The sequence below is a fragment of the Balaenoptera acutorostrata genome, chromosome 7 (assembly GCF_949987535.1).
Source record: "Balaenoptera acutorostrata chromosome 7, mBalAcu1.1, whole genome shotgun sequence".
Lineage (NCBI taxonomy): Eukaryota > Metazoa > Chordata > Mammalia > Artiodactyla > Balaenopteridae > Balaenoptera > Balaenoptera acutorostrata.
Window position 1 is genome coordinate 76,187,467 of NC_080070.1, and position 25,137 is coordinate 76,212,603.

Below are 25,137 nucleotides of genomic sequence, written 5' to 3' on the forward strand. Positions count from 1 at the left end.
TGTGAGGGTGTCTGATGGTTAAGGTCTCATTTATCCCGCAGCTTTGTACCTGACTATTATTTGTACCTGATTAGGCCCATTACACAGTAGAAGCCATTAAACATCTGTGCACTTCCTGGCCGCTTCAGCTGTGACAGCGAGTTGTTAGAGGAGTGGAGATACTTTCTGTGTTATCATGTCCTGTGGGTTATGTACAGGGATGTGGGAGACTGTGATAACCCAAGCAGTGATCATCAGCTACCACTCTGTCTACACTGAAAGTGAGTCTCAAAAACTCATCTGTTTTAAACTCGGAAGATTCCTTGCTGTGATTTTCTTCAGTACGAAAACTGTGAATACAGCAAAAATGTTAAGGCTAAAAGCTTCAAAGATTAAATCACCCTTAAGGAGTTCCCTACCAATATTGGTATTGGTCTTTTCATATGGGAAATTTAGGCAGGTTGCTGTTGTTTGTAGAAGCTGCTATTGGGATATTTATCAAGTCCAGTTAAACTGTATTTCAAGAAAAAGTCATTGCAGAGATGGCTGGGAAATGTTCTATAGCTTGACACTGTCTTCTGGTTACCAGCACTTTTTATTATTATTTTTTTATTGAGGTGAAATTCAGGTAACATAAAATTAGCCATTTTAAAGTGTATGATTCATTGGCATTTTGTCTGTTCACAATGTTGTGCATCCATCACTTCTATCTAGTTCCAAAATATTTTCATCACCCCACAATAAAACCTCATGCCCATTAAGAAGTCATCGTGCATTCCCTCGTCCCCCTGTCTCCTGCTAGCCATCAGTCTGCTTTCTGTTTCTGTGGATTTACCTATTCTGGCCATTTCATGTACATGGAATCATACACTATATGATCTTTTGTGACTGGCTTCTTTCACGTAGCATGATGTTTTCAGGGTTCATCCATGTTGTAGAGTGTACCGGTAGTTCCTTCCTTTTGATGGTTGAACAATATTCCATTGTATGGATATGACACAATGCACAATGTGTCCATTCATCCATCAATGGACATTTAGGTTGGTTCCACCTTTTGGCTGCTGTGAATAATACTGCTCTGAACTTTTGTACAAGTATTTGAGTACATGTTTTCAATAATTTGGGGTATATATCTAGGAGTGGAATTATTGGGTCCTATGACAAGTTTATAGTGAACTTTTTGAGGAATCACCAAACTGTTTCCCACTTCTCAGGTTTTACAGTAGTTTTGCCAAGTGTAAGGAGGGAGCGCTTGTTCCCATTCCTGACACTTCCTGTGGTTCACTCTGCCCTTTGTTCCGTCCACCCCAGGGGGAGGTAGAGCGGCTTGCCTGACTGATAGCCTGCAGAACTCCTATCCTTTCCTCCTTGCCAGTCCTGCTGGGTGGAGAGGCCGGTCCCGGTCTGTGCTGATATGACCAGATGGATAAGTCTTATTGATTCTTGTGTTCTGTTTGGAGGCCAGTGGGGCTTTCATCTCTGAACTGGCCTCTAGCAGAACCCGTGCTGCTCTTTGTCTTTTTAACTTGGTTTTATTTTTCAAGGAGTCCAGAACCTGCACAGGGTTCAGTATGCTATTTACTGGGGGCTCTTTTGGAGATCCCACAACTTACGATGTAAAAGGTTATGATGCTCAAAGAGTTTGAACTTTGTAGATGTGGCTTGGACTTGGAGGTTTAAGATCTAATTGCCACTTATTCTTAGCAGTGTCAACTTGATGAAGTCACCTAATACTTTACCTTCAATTTCTTTGTCAGTGAAAATGGGGGCATCCCATTCACCTTTCTTATGTAACAAATATGCTCTGGGGCTCATGTAAATAGCAAAGCAAGTGCACAGTAACATAGGACCTGACCCAAGAATAAGACTGTATCTAATTTACATTTTCATTTCAAATATTTTAACACAGCTTTTTGTTTTTAAACAATACAAGGTCTTTTATGGTGTAAGTAAAATACCATGTCTGAATTTTAATAACCTGACCACAACATTCCCAGCAGGATGATTGCTACAGGAATATGGTACAGATAGAGAAGTTGGTAAGTCTCCAGCCTTTAAGGAGAGAATAGATAACCTAGCAGGCTAAGTATTCACCTCCCAACACCTGACGATGTGATCAGAGTGCCTGGCCACTTCTCCATCTGGGTCATTTCAAACTCTGGAATTGAAGAAGTGATTTTTATTTGGAAGAAAGACATTTTGAGGCATCTCTGTAACTATATAAAGACAGTTTTGTGAATTCATTTAGCCACATCTGTAGATTACCAGAATACATATCCAGTAAGAAATGCTCTTATCTCTTCTTATTATCTTGTCTTAGGTTACACACCACCTTTCCAAACTCTTTGACAGCATTGTAGATCTGCAGTTTGAAGACCATCAGGATGTTTCTGCGCACAGGGCCGTTGGAATGTACAGCAAAGAAAAGGAATACGTCCCATTCCCAGCTGAGTGTGAATGCATAGGCCATGTAAGATTTGCTTATGAGGTTCTCTATGCCAGAGAAGTATTGGGGGGATAATTTTTAAAAGTTGAACAAGAAAAAATCAACTCATGTCAAATGAGGCTCTGGTTAGTTTTGTGCACAGAGATTCCCGTTTACCTGTGTCCGGTGTGACAGAGGGCTCCTCTGCCGTGCTTCCCACTCTGATTATCAGGCTTCAGCACCCTGCAGGAGCTCAGGCTTGCTCACAGTTGAGCCAGACGGGAGGGACTGTCACAGACTGAACGAGTAAACCTCAGAATTAGTAGCAAATGCCACCCAGTGACTGAATGTCCTACAGAGCATATTGTTTTCACCCCTGCTCAGAGTACAGGGAAGGGTTAGGGTGAAGCAGCACCTTGCAATGAAGCACGTTTTAAAGAGGCTATGGTTCAGGATTCTGACATGGGTGTTGTAAATGACTGCTCGTAAATAAAGTTGATTGAGTCCGCTAAGCTAATGTCATGTACACTAATTACCGTGTGCACAGACGGTTAACATACTCTCTTCTCTCACAGCCAAACACCTCAAACATATTCTTAACAGTTAACTGTAAGAATGGCTCTTAACGATTTAGGAAGCAGCTCTTGGTGTTTCAGATGATTCAGAGGAATTGCATCTTTTTACTACGATGCTTATATAGCTTGAGTTAATCCACAGGGTAACTGAGACAGTAGCCTCTATTACAGAACAGTGTAGGTTGAGGCAGGGGGTTCCTTAAAGGGTCCCTTGCAGAAATGTGATGGCAACGGTTTTTTTTACAAGGGTTTTCTTTATTTCTCTCTGTTGCTTTTTAATATTGTACCAGAAAAATCCTGCCAAATGCAGGGGAAACAGATGGTGGAATACTTTGATTAAAGTGTATTTGTGATCTCTGGGGCTCTTTAGGATATTATTACAATGATTAGAAAAAGTCACCATAAACTATCTTGACAAAAGTGTGTTGCTGTCTGCCTCCCCCCGGCAGACTGCTAGCTGATTGGCATAGTGCCCAGGAGGAGGACAGTCCAACCATAGATGTGGGTGTCACTAGCAGGAACCCTTGGTACTGAAAGTTTTCACAGTGCTCTATCTTATTTTATATAAGCAACTTATGCTAGAGACTTTTGAGCATGTAGCACATTTACCCTCTAATTGCCCGTTTTATAAAAAGATGCTTTTACTTTAGGTCCTCCCCCCCTCTTCCCCCCACACTTTTATGATTGGTTCCTCCCAGTTTGGGCTCTTTGCGTTTTATTCAACAGGTGTTTATTGAATACCTACTATGTACCAGCTGCTGGGTTTGGCTTTTGGAGATCCAGAAAAGAATAAGACATGGCACCTGTCCTTGGGGACCTCTTAAGCTTACTGAATAAATGGATATTCACATAATTAGTGATAATGGGAAGTGATAATTCTTGTCGTAGAGGGTCGGACGGAAGCTGATGAAAGACCAAGAAGTGGGAGATCAAGCAAGCACCTCATCAGGGCTTAGTTCTCAAATTATATTGAGCTGAGTTGCCATTGGTGGCATAGTCTCTGAACACGGGTTGATGTGTCACCTTGTATGTGTGTTTGGTCTTCCCAGATGGACTGGAGAGTTCTCGAGAACAGGTGGCCATACTGAGGACATGGATCCCAGAGTATCTGGGGTATGATCAAATGATACCTGATTTACTAAAGGAGCTTGCTGCTTGGTGACATTAAGAGTTGTGCAGAGTGACTACAGTAGTGATTAGGTCACCTGCTTTCAGGCATCTGAATAAAGCCCAGCTAGGAAGCCAGGAGAGAAGTCTTTTAGGATGTTGGGGATGGTTCTTCCCTTTTTCTTCCAATAGGGAAGGCTGTCAGCTCACTGACCACGTACTGCTCCTTCCCAGTTCTCCAGAGAAAGAGGTTGTAGGAATGAATGCTGTGTCATCTTCACAGAGGCAGGGAAAGAAATCAGTTGTATAATCTTCAGGATCTCATATAGTCCTTGGAATTTATTTACTGTAGTTATTTTTTACTGATATGATCAATTATTTGCAAATGGTATAGGTATCCTTTTTGTTATATAATATCATCCCAAAGAAACAGATATATGGATAAATAGAACAAAGCATATTTGAATAGGATGGAAAACTGGCAGAAATATATTTGTGGGAGCAAAATAAACTTCAAATGAATTTTTTTAAAAAAGATTTTCACAAGTCGGCAGTTGTCCTATCTTTCATACTCTCCTGCTGTCTAATTTATGACAAGTGTGAGGATGAGAGCCAGTAGGGAATATAATTAAGATACTTGCTGAAAACACTTTGGCTTAAGACTAGGAACTATGTAGATTTGAGGGTAGAATCTTTAGTAGATATAAAAATTATCAAAAGATACATTTAAAAAATCACTTTCCTAGACTCACAGACATAGAAAGCAAATTTATGGTTACCAAAGGGGAAAGTGGGCGGAGGGATAAATTAGGAGTTTGGGAGTAACGGATACACACTGCTATATATAAAACAGATAAACAACAAGGACCTACTGTATAGCACAGGGAGCTATGTTCAATATCTTGTAATAACCCATAATGGAAAAAATTCTGAAAAAGAATATATGTATAACTGAATCCCTTTGCTGTATACCTAAAACTAACACAACATTGTAAATCAACTGTACTTCAGTTTAAAAAATCAATTTCCTATTATTTCTAAATCTCTAGAACTTTACTGTAGCATATTTGCTGTGATGCTTGGTTTCTCAAAACACTGTGTGTTATCAGAGGGGATCTTGGTCTAGAACCATCAGGTCTTCAAATCTGAAAAATGAATAATGGAGAACACCTTGTCTGTTTAGGATGTGGAGTTTTATCAGCCAGCTGGTAGGTGAAATAAGATGAGCAATATCCCGGCAGAAGCCAGGTTCATGTAGGAAAGACTTCATTAATCAGTAGTTCACTGGCTCGTTTGAGTTATCCTTCTAGTACAGGGGTTTAAAATAAATCCACCTGAGGCCTCCCTCTCTGTGTAGCCTTCAAGCCCGTGAGAGGATGGAATAATCCCTTTTCCATAATTAAGCCTGTGTTACAACACTTCCATTTGCTTCAAAAGGTGGAAACGTGGCTTCTGCAGCTGGAACAGACCATGCAAGAGACAGTGCGACGTTCTATCACAGAAGCCATCGCAGCCTATGAGGACAAACCCAGGGAACTGTGGATTTTTGATTTCCCGGCTCAAGTCGCACTAACTAGCTCACAAATCTGGTGGACTACAGATGTAGGAATAGCCTTCAGTAGGCTAGAGGAAGGCTACGAAACGGCCCTAAAGGATTTCCATAAAAAACAGGTATTTTATAAGATTTATGATTTTGAGATTTAAAGGGACTTGAAGAGGTAAGCTTCATTCATTCATTCTTGTTTTATAGAGTGTCTTCTGTGTTCAAGGTATGATGCTAGGAAGATTTTAGCAATCATTTGTTTAGCTTTCCATTTTGTAGTTTGGTGTTTTCGTTCTTCTTGTTTTCTACATGGGTTTAAAAACCATCCATCCTTAAACAAGAAGGTCCTACTGTATAGCACAGGGAACTATATTCAATATCCTGAAATAAACCATAATGGAAAAGAATGTAAAAAAAGAATGTGTGTGTGTGTGTGTGTATATATATATATATATATATATATATATATATATATATATATATATAACTGAGTCACTTTGCTGTACAGCAGAAATTAACACAACATTGTAAATCAGCCATACTTCAATAAAAAATAAAACAAACAAATAAAAAACATCCATCCTTGTCCATTATCTCCCAAGGATCCAGTATACCACCCACATCTGGATACTGTACATATTTTTTTCCTCCTGTGTAAGACTCTCCAATTACACTTTCAAAGGAAGTTGCAGATGTCAGTCATCTTTACCCCTAAAGACTTTTATTAATACATACCAATTTCATAAGTTTAATTTCAGTTACTATATCTCAATTTCCCAAAGTTCTTTTTGGTTCTTTAAAAATCAGTTTTATAATGACATGTCTTCATTATGGTTTTTATTCTTCTATCTCATTAATAGTCTTATTTAGGTTGTTCTGTTCTTTTGGGGCTGTTTTTTTAAATTTGAACTTATTCTTTGTATTTTTTTTTTAATTTTTTTTTCTATAAATTTATTTATTTATTTTTGGCTGTGTTGGGTCTTCGTTTCTGTGCGAGGGCTTTCTCTAGTTGCAGCAAGCGGGGACCACTCTTCATCGCGGTGCGCGGGCCTTTCACTGTCCTGGCCTCTCTCGTTGCGGAGCACAGGCTCCAGACGCGCAGGCTCAGTAGTTGTGGCTCATGGGCTTAGTTGCTCCGCAGCATGTGGGATCTTCCCAGACCAGGGCTCGAACCCGTGTCCCCTGCATTGGCAGGCAGATTCTCAACCACTGCGCCACCAGGGAAGCCCTGTATGTTTATTTTTAAAGGTTATCTTTAGGTTGGCTTTTTTTTTCTGGAGGAATTCTGTGTGTTCTACACTGAGCAGATGTCCCTACATGTTTTTCTCCTTGTTTCCTCCAGGTTTCTACAGGTTTTGTGAGTTCTGGATTAATTTTGTGGTTAATTACTCAGTCTGGGATTTACCGATCATAGTGGCAGGGTCATTTTGGATGCCATAGCTTCACATGGCTTAGGCCTGAGATTTTGATTTCTTTTAGAGGACATTTTTCCTATCCAAAGCCCCAAGATGTTTCAAGCTTTCTTCTTGCTTCTCTGAGCTGGTGGGTAGAGTTTTTCTAGAACCTTGTATTGGACTGTGTAATACTCTGAGGATCTTGGCTTTATGTCAGCATCTGAATTCTAACTCCCTGCCTTGCTCAGGGAGTATAAGAGGCAGAGAACAGAAATGTGGTGTTGCCACGTGGGCAATTTAAACTTCAGTCTCCGATGTTTGGGTCTCTACTCAAATTCTCCTTTCGCCTGCCGTGGCATTAGCCTGTTAACCTCATTCTACTGCTCTAGCTTGGATGCACATCCTTTGCATTAGGGACTATCACCCACTCTCCCCCAACCCTTTCCCTTTCTTCCTTCCCCCTCTCTGTTTCCCCCTCTCTCATGTTTGGCTGTGTACTTTGCATGTGGATGTGTTTCATTTTACTCAAATATCCTCTGTGTTAATAAAGGAATTGTCCATTCAGTTTAACCCAATATGTAGTAAGACTGCCTGTTGTTATTATTACTGCTATTTAGGTTGTTTTTATTTTTGGCTCTCAATAATAATACTGTAGTAAACAGCTTTGTGTTTACATCCATGTTGCACATATTTTTCTTTATTTCTTCAGGATAAACTTCTCGATGTAGAATTGCTAGGTCAGAGACTATACCTTCTTAAGCCTTCAAAACATCATGCCAAGTTTACCTTCCCAGTATCAGTGCATGAGAATTGTCTATTGCCTCCCCTGTCATCAACATTGGGTTGATTCTTTTTTTTTTTAACATCTTTATTGGAGTATAATTGCTTTACAATGGCATGTTAGTTTCTGCTTTATAACAAAGTGAATCAGCTATATGTATACATATATCCCCATATCTCCTCCATCTTGCATCTCCCTCCCACCCTCCCTATCCCACCCCCCTAGGTGGTCACAAAGCACCGAGCTGATCTCCCTGTGCTATGCGGCTGCTTCCCACTATCTATTGTACATTTGGTAGTGTATATATGTCCATGCCACTCTCTCACCTTGTCCCAGCTTACCCTTCCCCCTCCCCATGTCCTCAAGTCCATTCTCTACGTCTGCATCTTTATTCCTGTCCTGCCCCTAGGTTCTTATGGAACAGGTTAGAAAGCCCAGATATAAACCCACGTACATATGGTCACCTTATTTTTGATAAAGGAGGCAAGAATATACAATGGAGAAAAGACAGCCTCTTCAATTAGTGCTGCTGGGAAAACTGGACAGTTACATGTAAAAGAATGAAATTAGGACACTCCCTAACACCATACACAAAAATAAACTCAAAATGGATTAAAGACCTAAATGTAAGGGTTGATCCTTTTTATTCTTAGAGCTAAAGTTATTTATATTCCAGTAGCTTTAGCTTATTCAGCTAATTAAGAAAATTTAGCTTTTTTCTCCTTTAAAATAGTTTTAAAGTTTTCCATTTTGTTCGAGTTATAATAATGCTTCTTTTTTGTGTTAGATGAGAAGTAGACAAAGAGGGTGGTTTATGAAGACAGCATTTACGTGCTTAATTATGAAACACTTCCAGCATGAATTGAAATGTTTGACAGACCAGCCAACAGATGCCTTCAATACAGCATTTCAATGTTGCCACTGTTACTAATATGCACACCAGAGCAGCTAACATTTGAATATTGTTAAAGCTTCAGTTTGGTTCATGAGGAGTGTGTGCATTTCAATCTAAATTGAAACCCCATTCGTTTTCACTCTTTAAAAATGGAGGTAACCGTCTGCTGGAGTTTGTTTTTAATTAAAACTACTCTTGCTAATACTGTGAGCAGTTTTTAAGGTGAACTTCAGTCCTTTAAAATAGCTTAATTTCAAAACTGAAATCAGAGTTGGCTGTAACTGACAATCTACCTGAACAAGTAATTTATTTCCTTAGTTCTCAGTTCCAAATTGTAGTGAGGTAAACGAAGATAATTATTTTAAACTTTATTTCCCCCCAGACATATTGTAATTGCATGTTAGATAGTGTTGGGATTAAAGACAAAAATACTGCATTTTGAATATATATCCCTGCCTTGCCAGAGTCTTTGAAAGTAAAACAAATAAAATATAATTTCTCAAATTTGAGCGTTCCCTGGCAAAAGTATTTGGTTAGGCTTGGGATCCGATAAGAAAGTTTTTCCATTCTTCCTTTATCATTGAGCTGTGTGCAAATCAGCAAAAAAAGAGATGGAAGCATTTTGGATTCAAAATATTAATTACTAGTGTGCTGGGACATTGCCTAGGGTGCTTTTAATAAGACTCACAATAAACAATATAAAGCTTTTCTTATTTAACTATTTATCCTTTCTGACCACAAATATTCAGAAATATTATATGTATAAGAAAGAGACTCTCATTTTCCTACTTAGGGTCAGTTTTTGGCCTCATTTTTAATCGTTGAGAAATTTTTCAAAAACAATTGCATACCATGTTGATAGTGTTCTTATCTCGCCCTGACCCTTTGACCCAGATAGGGAAGCCTGTGAAGGCTGCAGTTACACAGTGTATATTGGAAATGAGTTTTTTGTTTGTTTTTGTCTTTATAGAAATTTGTGATCTGATAGGCTTATGCTTCCTAATAGCAGGAAGCCACAAGATGATGAGTAGAGCACATATTCTCTACCGCCCCTCTCATCTGTTAAAAGAAAATTTTTCCACAGGCAATTTACTGACCTAGTAGGCTTTTATTCAGTGATTCATCCATCAGGCAGCATTCAGTCTGCAGATGGAAAGGAGCTCCAGAGAGCTGTAGGAGACAAGAGATTTTTATAGACCAAAGTAAGCAGGAACAAGGAAGGGGCATTTGCTGATTAATTAAAGCAGGGTTACTTTCCTTGTAAGGAGCAAAGGGAAGGCTTGGAGCCAGGTCAGGTAACGTGTGCTGAACAGGCAAACACTGCTTGGTTGACCTAAGCCTGCTTTTTCTGGGAGAGCCCAACATAGAAACAGTTACGTTTTGGTTTGCTGATGTGGGTAACGTGAGCGACTCCATCTTGGGCCCAACCTGGTTACTTTAACGCATCAAAAATTATATTGAAAGACAAGGTATATGAAAAGAAGTCATATTGTACCTGGAAATACTGGACCAGATAATTTGAGGAATGCCTAGAAGTTGATAACAGATGGAATCAAACGGATAGATGACTAAGAGCAGAGAAAATCACAGTCCAAACATATTAAAAAGAAGAAGCTATTGCCATGATAAGCCTACTTTATCCCAATGAAATTCCAGAGAAATTACAAACTGAGATTCAATAAAGGGAAAAAAACATGTGGGGCTCATGGTCCATGGTCAGTGATAAGTAATGAATGTATAGGAGGTGAACAGTTGGAACCATTCCTGCCTCCTGTACATCCCAAGAGATTATCAGTAAGAGTGTCCCCAGGATAAAGGCCTGAGAAATACTTCATAAACAAAGTGAGACGTTTATTGAGGACTTCTGCCATGACTGTGTCTTGACTGTAGATCTTGGGTTGGACAACTTTTTCTGTGCAGGATGGAATAGTAAATATTTTAGTCTTTATGGGCTTTGTAATCTCTTTCACAACCACTCCTCTCTGCTGTTGGAGTAGGAAAGAAGCCATAGACAATTTTTAAATGAATGGGCATGCTGAATTCCAATCAAACTTAATTTATAAAAACAGGTGGTGGGCCATATTTGGCTCATTACCTGTAGTCTACCAATTCCTGTTCTAGAGAAAAAAGCAGAACAGATCCTGAAGTAACTCAAGATCCCCACAGTAAGTGGAGGTAACAGGAAAAGAAATTTGTTACCCATATAGGCCATGAGTCCAGTCTGATCCATTAACTCAAGCGTTGGTTCTTTGAACAGATCAAACACTGACAAAGATTTGCAGTTCAGAGGAGACAGCAGAAACAACAAAGGGATAGCGAAAAGAAAAATCTCTTGTATGAGAAAGAGATTTTTTTTTAGAAGACTGTACAACACTACATGTGATTTTATACTAATATTTAAGTTGAAAATCTAAATTAAATGGATAATTTTCTATGAACACTGTTTCTAAGATTAATTCAAAATGAGGTGGAAAACTTGAGTAGACCAGTAACCACAGAAATAATAGAAATGGTAAGAAAGTTTAAATTTAAAGATAGGTACCTCGTAAATAGAGCCCTGTTCCAATGGTTTCTTTAATTTCTCTGAACGGTGTTTTCTGTAGGTTTCAATGCAGAGGTCTTGTACATTTCTTGCTAGATTTATTTTTAGATAATTGATATGTTTTGATGCTGTAAACATATGCTAATTAATTTTAAATTTTCTAATGTTTGTGGCTGGTATACAGAAATATTTTGATGTTTTAATATTTACCTGCGTCTTGAGACTTTGCCACATTTGCTTGCTAGTTGTAGTAGGTTGTTTTTTTTTTTTTTTTTAAATATAGTTTCACAGACTTTCTATGTACATGAATATACCATCTGTAAATAATGACAGTTTTACTTCTGACCTTCCATTCTTTTTTGCCATTTATTTCCTTTTCTTGAGTCATTGAATTGGCTACGACCTTCAATATAATGTTAAATAGAAGTAATCCCAGTCTTAGGGAAGAACAGTGTTTTACCATTAAGTATGATAGTAGTTCTAGATTTTTGTAGATGACCTTTCTCAAACAGAGGGGAATACCTTCCATTACTACATACTGAGAATTCTTATTTTGAAGAGGAGTTGAACTTTTTCAAGTCTGCTGAGATACTCTTGTGGTTTTTCTCTTTTATTCTGTTACTAAGGTGAATTTTTGAATGCTAAGGCAACTTTGCATTTATGATGTATTACCATTTATAGATGTATATATTTTTTGCTGGATTCTATTTGCTAATATTTTGTCCAGAAATTCTGCATTTATATTCATAAGGGACATTTATCTGTAGTTTTCTTTTATTATAATATCTTTGCCAGTTTGGGGATGAGAATTATGCTCCTTAAAAGGAATTGGAAATTATTGCATTTTCATGTATTTTGTGAAAGAGTTTATTACAGAAATCACTGGTAATGCTATCTGGGCTTGGGGTTTTCTTTCTTTATAAGTTATAAATTGATTTCTTTTGTGTACATGCTGTTGTGTAGCTTTTTTGGTTTCTTTTTTTCTTGTGTCAGTTTTGGGAATTTCTGTTTTTCAGGGTATTTACCCATTTTTTCCAAGTCCGGGTTTGGCAAGTTACAGCCATTTGGCCAAATCTGGCCCGGTGCCTATGTGTTTGGTAGTTTTCACGCTTCACTGGCTAAGTGGTATCATTGCACTAGAGACCATGTACCCCTCAAAGCCCGAAACATTTACTGTCTGGCCCTTTACAGGAGACGGTCATCCACCCCTGATCTGCATTTTCAAACTTATTGATGTGAGTTGGTCTTCCTATATCGACATTATCCTTAGCACATCTGGAGGATCTGGCATCGTGTCCCCCTTTCATTCCTGGTGATGGTGATTTGTGTTTTCTCTCCTTTATTTGTAATCAGACTTTCTATGTGTTTATCAATTTTAAGTTTTCAAAAAACGAATCTTGGATTTTGTTGATTTTCTCTACTGTTTGTTTTGTATTTCACTGATTTCTGCTTTATCTTGATTACTTCCTTTCATCTACTTACTTTGAGTTTAATTTGCCTCTCTTTTTCAAGTTTCTTAAGGTGGGAGCTTAGATTATCAATTTTTACACCTTTTTCTTTTCCCACATAGCATCTGAAAGAAACTTGATAACTTGATGAAGATTATCTACCAGAAACCTACAGAGAAAATCATGCTTAATAGTGAAACATTAGCGTCATTTCCATTAATGTCAGGAATGGGGTAATTATGCTCACTGTCTCTGACATACATTGCTCAATATTGTGCTGGTTTTCGCAATATGACTGAAGGAGAAGTAGAAAATGAACAGTGCAAAGGGAGGCGATAAACTGAGATTCCACAACCCGTGACCTGATAGTGTCAGAGAGTGTGGGACCTGGTCTCTTTGGCAATTTTCTTTGTTCTAGCTGAAATGAAAATCCATTGTTTCTGATATTGCTTAAGTTGAAACATTGGTGGGTTTCTGGATTAGAGATCTTGTTGCTATTGTTAAGAGGCTCAGAGAGCATTACTTCTGTGTATGTCCAGATGGAAAGAGGTTGAGGGTTCTGGTAGCTGACTCCCAAAGTGCTGTAGTAGTTACCTTGTAATGTTCACTTCAGTTTGCTGAGCTGAGGACTACAAGCTCCAGATATTAACATTTCTACCGAGGGGCCCTTCCAGCTTCTTTGCTGCTGTGTCTTGGGTGTGCCTAAGCTGGGAAATCTGCCATGCCTTGATCATGGTAAAATTGCAGTGCTTCTGCTACTACAAGGAAAATGTTCTTCCTGTGTTGCCTTATTTATCCTATAGTATTTAGGGACATGTCTCTTTAAGTTCACAGACATGGCCTCTTTATACCATACTGCCGTAGGAGCTGGATGAGGACAAACTTGAGAATCAACCACCATTATGTATCGGGAACCAGCCCTTCTCTCTGACCTTGAGTATGTTACTGTGTATGCCTGACACCTTCCTTCATGGTGAGTTCACCATCGTCCCACCAAGCAAGCTGGTCCTCTTTGGAAGAACACCATGGTGTCTTAGACATTTGTAACATAGAAACCTGAGTGATCAAGATTCATGTCTCTTTCTTGGGAATTGTTTCCATGTTTATCTAAATATGAGAGTTTATAGGAGGGGGATGTCTAGTTACCTCTTTCCATCCACTGGAATCATTAGAGGTCAACTCTTGTATGGCCAAGGTGTTCTGTTAATGAATACGTTATCCACATGGGAAACTTTGGGGTTTATAAAATATACAATAAAATCCTAGAATCATGTACTAAATCCTGGCTCCTCCATTGATAACTGTGTGATCTTGGGCAAATTACCTCGTATTCTCATATATAAAATGAGAATAATAATAGTACCTTCCCCACAGAGTTATTGTGATGATTAAATTAGAAATATGTGTATGTATATATACACACAGATAGATATTATACACACCCATACTATATATATACATACACATGCACACATATATAATAATGCTTGTTAGATATGTTAGCTAGTAAGTGCTCAATAAATATTAGTTCTTATTATCTGCTGATGCCATCAGAGAGGAACTAGATCAATGGCAATGGGGCTGGTGTTCTGCCCTCTGCACCGTCCTCTTGTTAAAATGGAAGAATGGCCTCTGACCATCTGGAGCCGTGTCTCCATCTGTGCTCTGGGTCTCGTCTGCAGGATTTCCGTGACTTCCTTCTCTACTGTGTCTTCAAATTCTTACACTGGCTCATTCCCATCAGCAATTAAACATTCCCAAGTCTCTCACATTGCTTAAAAACAATACAACCACTAGAAAGTATTCCTTGATGTCACACCTTCTATTTCCTACTCTATCGCTGGAACTTATATTATAACCAAGCTTTTTGAACTAAATATCTATACTTACTCATTCCATTTTTTCATCCTCATCTCTCTCCAAGAACCATTTCTAATCACTTGACTGAGTATATTTCTATTTTTTTGATGTTAGAAATACTTCCTTTTTAAATGCCCTCTTCCCTTATATTCATCTTTATTTGAATTCCACTTTTCCACGTACTTCTTGGGTTATTCTTCAGTTTTCTTTCTTGTTCCTCTTCTTCCTCCTGCCCCTTAACTGTTCCCTGTGGCTCTAACTTAGATCCCTTTTTCTTGTCACCACACCACATATCCCTGGCTAATCTCATCTGCCCTTATGGCTGCTCAGTTTCTGTTGTAATATGCTGGTGACTTTGACCTCCAGCTCAGGCCTCTCTCCTGAAGTGGAGTCAGGGGCATATTGGACTTGTCCACTGGAAATTTGACAGGCATGTCCAGCCTAGAACATTCAAAATATATTTACTCTTCTCAAACCTGCTTCTTCAGTGCTTCCCAAGTTCATTAAAAAACACCAAAACTCTTCATCAGTTGCTCAGACTAGAAGCCCATTTGACTCCTCTTTCACCTGATACCCAGTCAACCACCAAGTCTCTTCAGTTGCCCTAAATATATTTATTCTTACTGTTTCCTTCACTACTTTGTTAATAACCTAGTCCCAGCTACTCTTTTCTCGCCTGATTGAGTATAGCATCCTCTTCTCTGGTCTTTTTTCTCCAATCCTGTTTCCCTCCAATTAATCATACTAGAGGCAAAGAAATCTCTTAGAAACACACATCCAATTATCACCCCACCTCCCTAAACCCTTCACCAGTGTCTTCTTGCCCTTGGATTGAAGTTCAGACCCTCAGAAAGCTGGCCCAACCCTGCATGTTTGGGACCCCGCTTCCCTCTACAGCATCCTTACATACCTGGTCTGCCTCTCCCTTCCCCTCTCACCGTCCCAGACTTCTTTCAGTTCCCTCCCAGGGCCACCTGCCATATCCTGAGCTGCTTCCTGTGGCTTAAACACTGCCTCCCTGGGTGGGAAACCCCTGAACTCTCTGCAGCCTAAATCGTACTCACTCTTTAGGTCTCAGCATAAATACCCTCTCCTGTAAAATGTCTTTCCAAGCTCTCGATTAAGGAAGGTCCTATTTCTGTGTGCTGTCATAGTACTCTGTACTTGCCCTAGCAAAACAATTGTAATTATTTATCTGCATTCCTCATTGACCTATAAGCTCTGGAAACAGTAACCACGTTAGTGTTGTGTGAATGAGGGGATGAGAGAACAAAATGTTGTTCTGGTGTGTATTATTGCTGTCATTCATTTCTTCCTTTCTTTATTCATACGAGTGTTTCCTGAGCACATACTTTGTGCTGGCTGCTATGCTACATGTGAGAATGTAGTGTTGAATAAGACAGATAAGGACCTTGCTCCTTGAGAGCTTACAGTCAAGCGGAGGAGACAAACAGTAAACAAGGAAGTAAATAAGTGAGTGATAAGATACTAGTAAGAACCATGAAGAAGATAAATTAGGAACATGTAGAATAACTGGGGAGGTGGAAATAGGATGGCCAAGGAAGGCTGATCTGAGGAGGTGAACTTAAACTAAGACTTGAATAATGAGAGGAAGCCAGCTGTACAAAGATCAGAGGGAAAATGACTCCAGACAGGTGAAACAGTCTCTGTGACCTTGAAGCAGCCATGATGGAGAAACGAAGAGAAGGCCAGGATGGTTGGAGTGATGTCAGGTGGGAAAAGAGTGATGGGAGGTCATGGAAGGCTTTGTGTTCATGGATAGGAGTTTGGACTGTAAGTAAAGGTAGGCTTCTTTCTGGTTCAAGATACACCGTACATATGCTCCAGCTGAACCAAGGTGTACCGGGAAAACAGCCACTTGAGTTTCAGAGGGATGTTTTTGACCTGAGACAAACATCCTTGATCCAGTAGAAAATCATGTGACGTTTCTTTAATCAAGGGCAAGAATAAGTGCTGATTACATGATAAAGTATATTTTTCTTAAAAGCTGCTGAGGAACATTTTATATATGTCACAGACCATAAACTTGTATGCAGTTGCAATATGAATGTATAGTAATTGCTGCCTGATGGCACTGTGCAAGTGATAGATATTTTATAACTACTATTTGTGTGTGTGTGTGGGTACAGAATTTTATTACTTACAAAAGAGCATCATTGGGAAAGTTTAATCTTGAGAGACAGTATAAGATCTCCAACATATAATGCTGTCCAGATAATGTTGATGAGCTGTATTTTTAATCATCTGTCACTTGACAGAACTTTTGTAAAAAAGGAATCAATAATGGAGAAATCACAGGGAAGCTCAGACAAGACATTGCTTGTGAAAGCACTTGAAAAATGTTCTTAAGAGGCATAAAATATTATTACTGTTGATACAACCAACTCTTTCTAACCAAGTACTGGTACTGGTGTAAGATTTGTGACTCTAAAGACTGGATATCTTGACCGAGATAGAAAATATCCAATGCCAAAGTACCTTCTTTCTAACCAACATGCCTATAAATTTTGTTGAGAAACTTACATGTGTATACGCTATTACTGTTCATTCAGTCATCTACTCAGTGCTCAAGCATGCACTGAGCACCTACTTTTCAGTTTTGTTTGTTTGTTTGTTTTTTGGCTGCACTGGGTCTTTGTTGCTGCGCGTGGGCTTTCTCTAGTTGCGGTGAGCGGGGGCTACTGTTCGTTGTGGTGCGCAGGTTTCTCATTGCGGTGTCTCCTCTTGTTGCAGAGCAGGACTCTAGGCGTACGGACTTGAGTAGTTGCAGCATGCGGGCCCTAGAGCATGCGGGCTTCAGTAGTTGCAGTGCATGGGCTCAGTAGTTGTGGCTCACGGGCTGCAGAGCGCAGGCTCAGTAGTTGTGGCACACGGGCTTAGTTGCTCCGCGGCATGTGGGATCTTCCCAGATCAGGGATCGAACCCGTGTCCCCTGCATTGGCAGGCGGTTTCTTAACCACTTCGCCACCAGGGAAGTCCCTGAGCACCTACTTTTCAACAGCTAGTGGCTCTGGGGACAAAGCACTCAGCTAGACAGATGCAGACCTTGCCCTCATGGAACCGAAAATTATGATGAACACTGAACATGGCATACGTGAAATAATAATCGCCTCTGCTTTTCTTCTCATGTAACTACATTTTATAGATGTAGGATATTGAAAGTAGAATATACAACAACAGCTATAAGGCTGTTGTATATGCTGAATGTCTAAAGTACGTATTTTTGATTCCTTTGAACCACTTATTCATTTGTGTTTGATTTTAAGTCTCTCTGGAATACTTTTGGCATAACTACCATTTGTCCAACTTGAAAGTGGTGGGTGGACTGATCTTGTGGAGGGTGGTACAGGAAATCTATGCGATGTGATCAGTAAGAACTCAGGCTCTGAAGTCAGAGTGTCTGGATTTGAATTCCCCCTGCCCTGTTTAGCAAGTGTGGTTAATATGCCTGCGAGTCAATTTTCTCATCTGCAAAATGAGGATAATAGATTGTTGTGAAGATTACATGAGATGATACAGACAATAACCCTAGTTAGTGCCTGGCACGGTGTACACTCTGATTTAATGTGAATTGTGCATGCTGCGGTTATGCCGTCCTGCCTGCCTTCTCCATGCTTACTGTAATTATAGAAGCTTCTCCAGTGCAGCTGCACAGCAGTCTCTGGGCAGTCTGCATTGTTTGGTGTTTTCTGGAATGTGGTAATAGTACTATAGGGAATATGTTTGTGACAGTAGGTACAAAGGTTTGAGAGCCTTTGATGATATGATATATTCACTTGCAACCAATTCTTTCAGGATCTAACAGTTTGTCATTGACTGTCCTTTGCAGAGCTAAACAGGAAAGGGGACAATATAGTTTTACAATGATACCCTGGAATAAGGCAGAATTTTGTTGTTGTTGTTAATAAGCTTTGAGTAAGACAGGAATGTTTTATGTAAATAAGCATGCTAACAGAATGACCACCTAAGAGTATCCTTCAGAACTTTCTGACCACAATTAACAGTAAGATATATTTTATATCAAATCAAGTTTACACACATACGTATACACTCAAGTATGAAACTGAAATAAACTTTCACAAAACAATACATATTCTTACTATTGTAGGGCAGCATTTTTCTTTCTTTCTATTCCATGTCATTCCATTCCATTTCATTCCTTTCCATTCTAGGAAAAGAGACCAGTAGTTTGAAAAATATTGATCTCAGAAATTGGTGGGCAAGGCAATTCTTGTGTAGACAAGAATAGGGGTATGAATAAGAATTAAGCGGGTTAGTCATCAGCTGTACCGTTTAAATCTTTTCTCAGTGATCATCCTATATCCCACGCAAAAACACACAAACAAAACCCAAAACCAACCAAACAAAACAGCACTTGGTATTTAATTCTGACTCTACTTGACAGATATTAACTCAGTTTGATCTTTTAAAATTTTGCAGTCATTTCTATTCCAGCAAAGTTGCAGACCAGATCGTGGTTACACAGAGAGTGAGTTCAGTGCAGCCAAGAAACTTTGCTTCTACCTCTGGCTTTGTCATTACCTGCAGGTTGACCTGTCTTCTCTGAGTCTCAGCTCAGAAGGTGGAGAGGGGAGGGGCAGTAATAATATTTATTCTATTTAAATTTTTAATTAAATCCCTCCCTCCCGCTCCTACCCCCAGGGTGGTTTGACAGCCAGCTGGGACAATGTATTTGGAATAGTTTTGTAAACTAAAGGGACCTTTACAAATATAAAGACTATTGAGCTGTAAGGTTCTGTATTTGTAACTATTACCTCCTTTAAAAAATATGCCTTCTAGATTTCTCAGTTGAATACGCTGATTGCACTTCTGCTGGGAGAACTTCTACCTGGAGACAGGCAGAAGATCATGACAATTTGTACCATAGATGTCCATGCCAGAGACGTGGTGGCAAAACTTATTTCTCAGAAGGCAAGTTATTTGTAGAAATTTCATGTGTCTTTTGCTGTTTCCTAAAAGTGGTGTTTATTATCAAGAGTACTTCTAAGGAAGTCATTTTTTTTTTAAGGTTGTATATTTTAATTAGTCCTAAGAAGCTGAGTGCACTTACTTTGTGTATTTTTTATTTGGGTTAGCGAATATATTATCCTCATGAGAGTTATCCCAAGTGATATCCCAAAGGGTTTGGCCAAGTCAGGAGCCTCTAATTCAGATCATCCAAAAATTAAGTCAGGATGGAGGAACCACGAGAAGTCACGTGTTCATTTCCCTGTCTTCCGGCTTCTCTACACGTAATTATCCATTGGCCTGTGATAACCACCACTGTGGCTTATCCAGCCAATAGCAGTAAGATTGTGTACCACCTAAATCATCTCAGTGTGCCTTTGATTATTTTCCTTTTGAAGAAAGAGAAATGTTGGCCACCCTTTGTCTTTTCCATTGAAAGCTAAATTACTTTCTTTAAAGAAATTATTTTCTAATCCTTTCAGTGTGTTATTAACCTTTCCTTATCTCTTTAAAAAGTCCATGTGTCTCTTAGATACCGGCAGTGTTTAATGCAGAAGGAGAATTTCTCACCCTTTTTCCAAAATACACTACTACTTAAAATGTCTGAAGTATGCTTGTCTAGTGAACAAAATTGACATACCATGCCCATAACCTACTTCTTCCAAATCCCTTTTGTTTTTTGAGGGTGGCATTTCCTTTCACAATTTGAATGCATGCTTGTATTATGAGATGTTTCCTGTTGTTTTTCTAGTTCCTTCTCAATTTATTAAAATCAAAGTGAATTTTAATTCTCTTCACAAAGTGCTAGCAAATGCTTCCTTATGTAAGCATAAAGTTAAAAAAAAAAAACTTCTTGATCCAGGTTCAGGACCATCAGTGAAGAATGTTGCTTAATTGCTAATCTAAAACTGATCCTTGCAAAACACCATTACCATGTATTCTCATTTTGATGGTGAGCCATTGATAACTACTCTTTGAATATGACCTTGCATATTTTATTATGTTTTATCAGTGGTGATTTGCTTGCAGCAGGATAAATTTTGATTTAAAATATGTTCTTTATTTTGTACTTAAAGAGATAGAGACTGTCTAATTCCTGCTCATGTAGTATGCATAAATATGCCATGTCGAGACTTATGTAGATATCAGACAAATGAGTAGATAATAATTTTGGTAACTTCCAGTGATTCCTAAGAAACCCTTGGGTCAATTGGATCTTGAAAGAGACTGGAATTATTTTTTCAAACTGGGAAAATCATGGATAGAATTGAGTAAAATAAGAAGGAATAGCAGAGAAAAAACACTGTTGTTTGGTTTAATGAAAAATGACGTGGAAATCTCTGCTAAAAGCAGAACAGTTTTAGAATGGACTTGGTTGAAAGTATAGTTTATTTATACCTCTGATATGCAGAAATAATGTATTGTGTGCTATTTTAATACAGAGTGTATTTTTCTATCTGATTTCAGTGATAATGAATATAAAGTCACAAAAGTGATCAAATCCCCTGGGGTGATTCATAAAAGGGGAAAAAGCCTTGCTTCAACAAACTGATGTTGTTTTACAGTAATAGCCTTCTTAAAATGAAGACGTTTATTACACACATATTTCTGATTATTCAACCATCTACATGCAATTACAATTTGCAGTAGCATACAAGAGAATTCCCTTTTGTGAGATTTTTTAAGAGTAAAATGTGACCCAACCAAGTTGATTAGATTAATAGATTACATTTGTGGCCTTAAAACTCTCAGTGTCCTGTGTGTGATGTCATGTGATGTTTTTAGGTCGTCACTCCGCACGCTTTTGCTTGGCGCTCTCAACTTCGTCACCGGTGGGAGGACACCCAGAAACATTGCCTCGTTGATATTTGTGACGCCCAGTTGCAGTACTTCTATGAGTATTTAGGAAACAGCCCTCGACTAGTGATCACTCCTCTAACTGACAGGTAACAATGATAAGTTGGAGTCAGATGGGAAACACCAAGCCAAAAGTTCCCCAGCATGGGTAAAGATGTCTGAGATTGAAGATAAAGGACTGTGAGAAAATGATGAACAAACTGCGAAACTGTATGAAAGCAGAATGCAAATGCACTAATTGAGTGACATAGCAAATGTTGGTGTTAGAGACACGTTAAAGAGAACCGAATTAGAAAAGCAGAATTACAGGCGCTATGTGGTATACACGTCATGAAATCATGCGCAGTTAATATGGCTCAAGGCAGCGTCTTTGATCTCAGAGTCCATTCTCTCTGGTTATTTATGGCTAACACCCTGATATTAGAAGTGTCAAAACTGCCTCCCTTTATTAGAAGTGTAAAAACGGGGATTGCCTATGTTGAATTCAGTTTTGAAGGATTACATACAGTAAAAGGAAGAAAAGGAGAACAGAAATGATTCAACAGATACAGTACTTCTGAAGCACTGTGTTGAGAACTGTCCCAGTGTCAAGCAGGTAGGGTTCCTGCTCTCACACAGCACACTTTCTAGGGGAGTGTGGTGTGTGAGTGGCTGGGAATGAAGAGGAACAGCAAACACATTAACAAAGTTGTGTTAGGTGGTAATATATGCTGTGACAAAAATAACACAGGGTGATAGGTTAGAAAGCATCTTGAAGGGAGAGCCTGCTGTAGGTTGTATGAGAGGACATTTGAGCCAAGACCCAAATGATAACAAGGAACCAGCTATGCAAGCATCCTGGGCCAGAAAGTTACAGGCAAAGACAAGTACAAAGTTTCTAAGATGGAAAGGAGCTTGGCAGCTTCAAGGGGTAGACACAGAGCCCAGTGTGGCTCAAGCATGTCAAGGCAGCAAGGGATTCTTAAAAGTTCATTGCCACTTGACTCCAAGTTAGTAGGTACACACGGTCAGAATGTTGTAGAGGTAAGGATATGTCACATTGACGTGAGATTCTTTGTTCGTATTCCAACCTCTGCTGAATTATTTGGTGGGAGAAAGCATATTTAGTCCTTGGCATTCATGAAAGAGAAATCACACCTCAAGATCATGTGTGTGTTCCCAGTTATCCAGTTACCACGACGCCGTGTACTTCATCTGGGAACGGAAGGGCAGACAGTTGCAAGCTGTCTGTCGAGCTGGGTAGTGGTGGCCCTGGGAGGCTGATGGAATTCCCTCACTAGCTTTGTGATCTTTCTTGCACATACTAATCTGCTTGTGATGTTGTCCTTGATAAATCATATGGCTTCTGCAATTGTTTCTCTAATTCAGTTCCCTTTAACTTGTCTCTAACTAAAAGTCGGTGTTCGCTATCTTAATTAGTTAATTTATGTACTGCTTTCAGGGTGAGAGATTAAACTTTGTAGCTTGACAAAATCGCTTGAAGAGTCAAAACTGCAAATGCCTAGAGTCTGCTGTATACGTGCCCTTGCACATAGAGAAGGGGCTGGGGGGAGGCACAGGGTACAGGAGAAATGGGGAAGAGGCATTTTTAAAAATTACCAATGTGTGAGGCCAATAGCTTACTAACTTTTTAATTTAAAAATCACTATGTGGTTTATTTGGAAGTTAAAAGGAAGATGAATGTTCCTTTTATAGAGTGAATAGGGCTGTATAAGATGTTCGCACTATGTACATTTCTTTCCCATTTCATTCTTTGGATTGTTTACTAATTGTTTACATTAACACAGTGCTGCCTTTCAAACACTTTCATTATGTCTTGTTTGATGCCGACCTCCCCCTTGTGTGGTAGACTGAACAGAGAGCATTTCCTTCTGCCCTATGTGGGCAGGTTCAGAGAACCAACTCAACCAGCTTGCAATTGAGAGACTTGGGCTGGAACACAGGTGGATTGGTTTGGGGGTGCTAAGCTGCTGTTCCAGAGAGACCCAGAATATAAGGCCTTCAATAACATGGCAGCTGGGGTCTCAGTTGTGTGACATTCCAGAGGAAGATGGTCCAGCTGTATAGGCTTCTGGGTGGCCGACATGCTACACGTGGTTTGCACATTTGTTTCAGCCAGTGGGAAAGGGGAAAACATCTCGAAGGAGGCATCCCAGGGTTTGCACACTCATTTCAGTACACAGCATTGTTGGCTGGAGCTTGGTCACTTGACTGCTCCTGGCTGGAAGGCAGGGAGGAAACGTAGTCTGCAGCATATAGGTGGTCATATGTCAGGCAAAACTTGGAACCACGAGAAAAGATTAATAGGTGATAGTCTGCACCATAAAAAGTGCTATAATTCCTAGTCCAGGGGTCTTTCAATTCCTTATTCATTGTAAGATGCTCTGAAACGTGATGGCTGTAAAATATAGAAACACTGTCCATTTCCCTAAGTAATTGCTTCTATCTGCATAGTACTTTGAATTTTTTAAGGCATTTACCTTTGGCCTTCTTAGCAGTCCATTGACGTCACCACTTGGGCACCGTGTTGGGTTGGCTTTCTTAATAAAGTCCTATGATAAATCTCTTTTCATGGAGGAGAAAACTGAGGCATGTTGATGTCAGAAATGTAATTTAAGATTATCTGATGAGTGGCAGAGTAGACACTAGTCCTGGGTCTTCCGTGTGTGTGTCTTCCCACTAGATCCACTGTCTGTGCTAAGACAAAAATAATTCATGAGTCTGCAGAAACCTCATGTTAGGTCCTCACCGGTTTAGTTTTCCTTCTTTTACAAGTATTAAATTCTGTCTTTGCATAATTTTCCTCAGTCTAAGAACCTCTGAATCTTTCCTGCAAAAATAAGTATTATCATAATCTAAACGCACGTAGCGACACATTCAAAATGAATTCCTGAATACATTTTTTTTTTTTTTAATTTTTATTTATTTATTTATTTATTTATTTATTTTATTTTTGGCTGTGCTGGGTCTTTGGTTCGTGCGAGGGCTTTCTCCAGTTGCGGCAAGTGGGGGCCACTCTTCATCGCGGTGCGGGGACCGCTCTTCATCGCGGTGCGCGGGCCTTTCATTATCGCGGCCCCTCCCGTCGCGGGGCGCAGGCTCAGCAGCCGTGGCTCACGGGCCCAGCCGCTCCGCGGCATGTGGGATCCTCCCAGACCAGGGCTCGAACCCGTGTCTCCTGCATTAGCAGGCAGATTCTCAACCACTGCGCCACCAGGGAAGCCCCTGAATACATTTTAACGTAATAAATTGTTATGTCTTTGTTATATTTGCTTTTTACAGTGAAATACGTATATATTATTTGCATACTCTGTATTTATGTTTACATATCTCATCTCTTAGTGTATTTATTAAATAGCAGTTTAATAAAGTTAGTGTTTAATTCATTCATCATCCAAGGTATCTATTTTTCTTTTATAAACAATAGTTTGAGATGTTATCTGCCATATTAATAATATGTTTACCTAGAAATATCAGAAATTCAAGAGCATTGCAAACTAAGTGTCATTTGTATTCAAATATGCAGCTCTTAGGAAATGAGACAAATAAAGCAGTACGTTCTTCTCTATTACTTTTAAACAGCCAACCTAAAATTAAATTTGATATTATCCTGATGCTTACCATGAACGAATCAGAGATGTGTCAGTGTTTTGTGTTACAACCAGATTCGTAGACCGTGACTTCTTAAACTTTAAACAATATTGGATTGTCCGTCATATCTTCTAGGAATCTCATAGAAGAT

At 39.3% G+C, this 25,137-nt stretch overlaps 1 protein-coding gene across 1 annotated transcript in view; it reads left to right on the forward strand.

Moving 5' to 3' along the window:
* The window catches only part of DNAH11 (dynein axonemal heavy chain 11), a 326,952-nt gene that overhangs the window by 116,962 nt on the left and 184,853 nt on the right, over positions 1–25,137 (forward strand). Inside the window, exons 29-32 of the mRNA XM_057550027.1 lie at positions 2,300–2,449; positions 5,524–5,757; positions 19,371–19,502; positions 21,324–21,484. Coding sequence (XP_057406010.1) covers positions 2,300–2,449; positions 5,524–5,757; positions 19,371–19,502; positions 21,324–21,484 — 677 coding nt within the window. The remainder of the gene's footprint in view (positions 1–2,299; positions 2,450–5,523; positions 5,758–19,370; positions 19,503–21,323; positions 21,485–25,137) is intronic.